The sequence below is a fragment of the Myotis davidii genome, unplaced genomic scaffold (assembly GCF_000327345.1).
Source record: "Myotis davidii unplaced genomic scaffold, ASM32734v1 scaffold1580, whole genome shotgun sequence".
NCBI classification, from domain to species: domain Eukaryota; kingdom Metazoa; phylum Chordata; class Mammalia; order Chiroptera; family Vespertilionidae; genus Myotis; species Myotis davidii.
Window position 1 is genome coordinate 249,394 of NW_006292244.1, and position 3,039 is coordinate 252,432.

At 43.4% G+C, this 3,039-nt stretch overlaps 1 protein-coding gene across 1 annotated transcript in view; it reads left to right on the top strand.

Moving 5' to 3' along the window:
- The window catches only part of LOC102772397 (methylglutaconyl-CoA hydratase, mitochondrial-like), a 28,705-nt gene extending 27,875 nt beyond the window's left edge, over positions 1–830 (top strand). Inside the window, exon 4 of the mRNA XM_015565293.1 lies at positions 392–830. Coding sequence (XP_015420779.1) covers positions 392–513 — 122 coding nt within the window. The 3' untranslated portion in view covers positions 514–830. The remainder of the gene's footprint in view (positions 1–391) is intronic.
- The last annotated feature ends 2,209 nt before the right edge of the window (positions 831–3,039 follow it).

The window sequence follows — 3,039 nt, forward strand, 5'->3', positions numbered from 1 at the left end:
TTTGTGAAGTTTGTGGGGGAAGGGTATGTGGTTAATGGGCATCTCTTTTTTCAGCTGTGACTGGTGCAGAGCAAGGGGCTGCATCCTACTTATTGGAGCATGTGGGAAATGTCCTGCTTCTGAATATATAAAAAGTCTTGTTACCAAAGTGGAGAAACTTATGAAATGGTTAATGACAGAGAAGCTTCTTTTAGAAGATGCCCCTTCTCACTACTCCCAGACATGCCTCCCTCGGACTGACGACAGGCAGGGTGGCCTCCTACTCACCAGATCCGCCTCAGACGCTGGTAGGACCAGAGATGGGGGTGTGAGAGCTCTCGCCCTTGAGGCTTTCAGCTCCAGAGGGTGTCTGTTTAGAGGAGGACTGGTAACAGATTTTGTTCTTTCCCAGCCTTTTACAGACAGACCATATTCCCAAGCAAAATGATCATTCTTCAAAAGATGCCCAGCGTTCATGTCGGCCTCTGGACTGGAAGTGGGTCTTCTCCAGATTCCCAAGGAGAAGCGGCCTAGGGCAGGTCTGCTGCTCCTAATAAAGCAACTCGGTCTTTCTCCACTGCACCTCTCCGAGCCAGGCCCTGGGCACCGCAAAGGGAGAGGTTCCCTGAACCTGCTTCCTGCACACCTAGGCTAGGATACATCTTGTAGGAGGCAGCTTCAGTGCCAGGTAGGCGGTGGCCAGATCCTCCGGCGCCTCGCCTCCTGGGCTGCAGTCCAACGTCTCCCAGCACCCCAGCCTCAGACGCGCCCCGCAGTTGCCCGTACCACCAGTCACCTCAGCACAGACCCCAGCAGCCCGGGAGACAGCTAACCAAAGCCGGCCACCTGGCAGCCACGCCCACCACCGCTGGTAGCTCTCCGCTGCTGCTGCTCTGGGCGCAGGATGCTATGGGCACCACCATCTTTGTTGTGAAGTGACAGCTAATTTGCATATTACCCTTTTATTAGATTAGACTAGAGGCCCGGTGCACAAAAATTTGTGTTACCCATGTAGAATGTTGGCATGTAGACAAGGCCATTCCAGAACACAGCACCCCAATGCCACACATAAGTATCTTGTGTTTTTCTCCTTGATTTATATCTCACACACTTCATGAAAGTTCAGTATTTTTATGAAGCCCAAGCCCACCCTATTAGCACATTTACTTCGTATTTCTTTTATACTAGGGGTTGAGCCTGCAAGTAATTGCATATTTCCAAATAGGCATTCTCATTTTGTTACTGGTATTAAATACACAAAAGTTCACATGGATCGAATGGATTCTGTGAAGGTATCATTCAATGTACAGCCTTTGAAGTTGCTGGCTTATACATAAGTACACAAAGTAATTGTCAGACATCCAGTTATGTCTTGAGACATAGAACTAATTCCTATGGCCTAAATCCATTATTTTGGTCTAAATTCATTATCAAAGACATTACCAAGAATGTTTTTAATAACCACTTATGGAAATGTACTCTCAAGATCATTTAGTACTTTCTCCTAATCTTTAGTACTTTCTCCTAATCCTGTGAAGGTTTGAATTTAGCTGGTTTTGTTTCCAGTGAAAACTATGCAGGAAAAAAAAATGCTTTAACATGCACCATGAAAAATTAGGTAAGATATGAAGAACTTTCTGACAGTAACAGTGGCTCAATATTGCAGGGAACAAATGAAGGAGATTTTGTGAGTTGCCCTTCAGGAGAATTTCAATGAGAAAGAAGTCTATGGCATTGGCCCTGGTGTGATCCGAGAGATGAATTTGGGATCCAGTTGTTATGGCTTCTTTCTGTGATCTTCTCATTCTTATCTCTTTCTCTGTGAATTTTAGGCTAAACTTAGAATGGCCACATATCTTCCCTAAGTTTTCATTCCTAAAATTCTTTTACAAAAATCCAGTTAATTATTTTAAAATCTGATCCTCTCCTCCCCAAGTCATGGGCTCTAGGTTTCAGAGTTCTAGTAATGTTCTTTCACCCCCGTGGATTTGTTCTTCCTTCAGTTCTAATACTTATGACCCTCTGACACCAGAGAACCAGGCTTGCATTAGATTTTGCAGGATTATCATAGGAAGAAAAACTATTAATTTAATTTCTGAAGATTTGACAAGGAACCGTTGGTTTCCTCTGTCACTGAATCAAGCAAGCCTCATGTTAGTTTCAAGCTGCCTGGCTACCGCCGCCATCTTGGCTGACAGTTAATTTGCATATCTCCCTGATTAGCCAATGGGAAGGGTAGCAGTCGTACGCCAATTACCATGTTTCTCTTTTATTAGATTAGATAGCATCCTTGTATAAAATGGTTATTATCCTGTGTATCTTTTCTGTATATAATTATACTAGTAAGTGTAATTATAGGTTCTTCAACATTTTTAGATCTACCTATATTTGTACTCTAATTCCTTCATTTACACTAGAATTCTTCATTCCATTATATATTTTTTCTGTCTTATTAATCATTTTGATCAATATTTATGTTATTTCCATTTTTTTGCTCTTTTACGTATGTTGTATTAATTGTTATTTTCTCATTTCCTTGGGTGTGTGTTTGAGAGATTTTCTAGGGTGTGTGAATATCCTTCTACATAATAAAAGGCTAATATGAAAATTGTCCCCTTGGAGTTCAACCGACCAGGAGTTTGACCACTGGCTATGATGTGTGCTGACAACCAGGGGACGGTATGGAATGAAGGAAAGCCCCAGCCAGCAGCCAGGGGAAGGAAGGCGCCAGCTGGCAGCCAACAACCAGGGGAAGGAAGGCCCCTATTGGCCCTGATTGCCAGCCAGGCCTAGGGACCCTACCTGTGCATGAATTTTGTGCACCGGGCCTCTACTCTGTGTGTGTGTGTGTGTGTGTGTGTGTGTGTGGTGTATGTGTACTGCAGTTCTCACTCTCATAGGAAGTATGTGGGCTCAGAATGTCCCAACCTCAGCTGCTTGGTACTTGATATTATGCCTAGTCATGATTCATTTATAGTGGGCCAATAAGTGACTAAGTAGCTGAGTGTATGCCCTCTGTGCTCTAATTTTATGTTTTCTATTTGTCTATTTAATAAACTG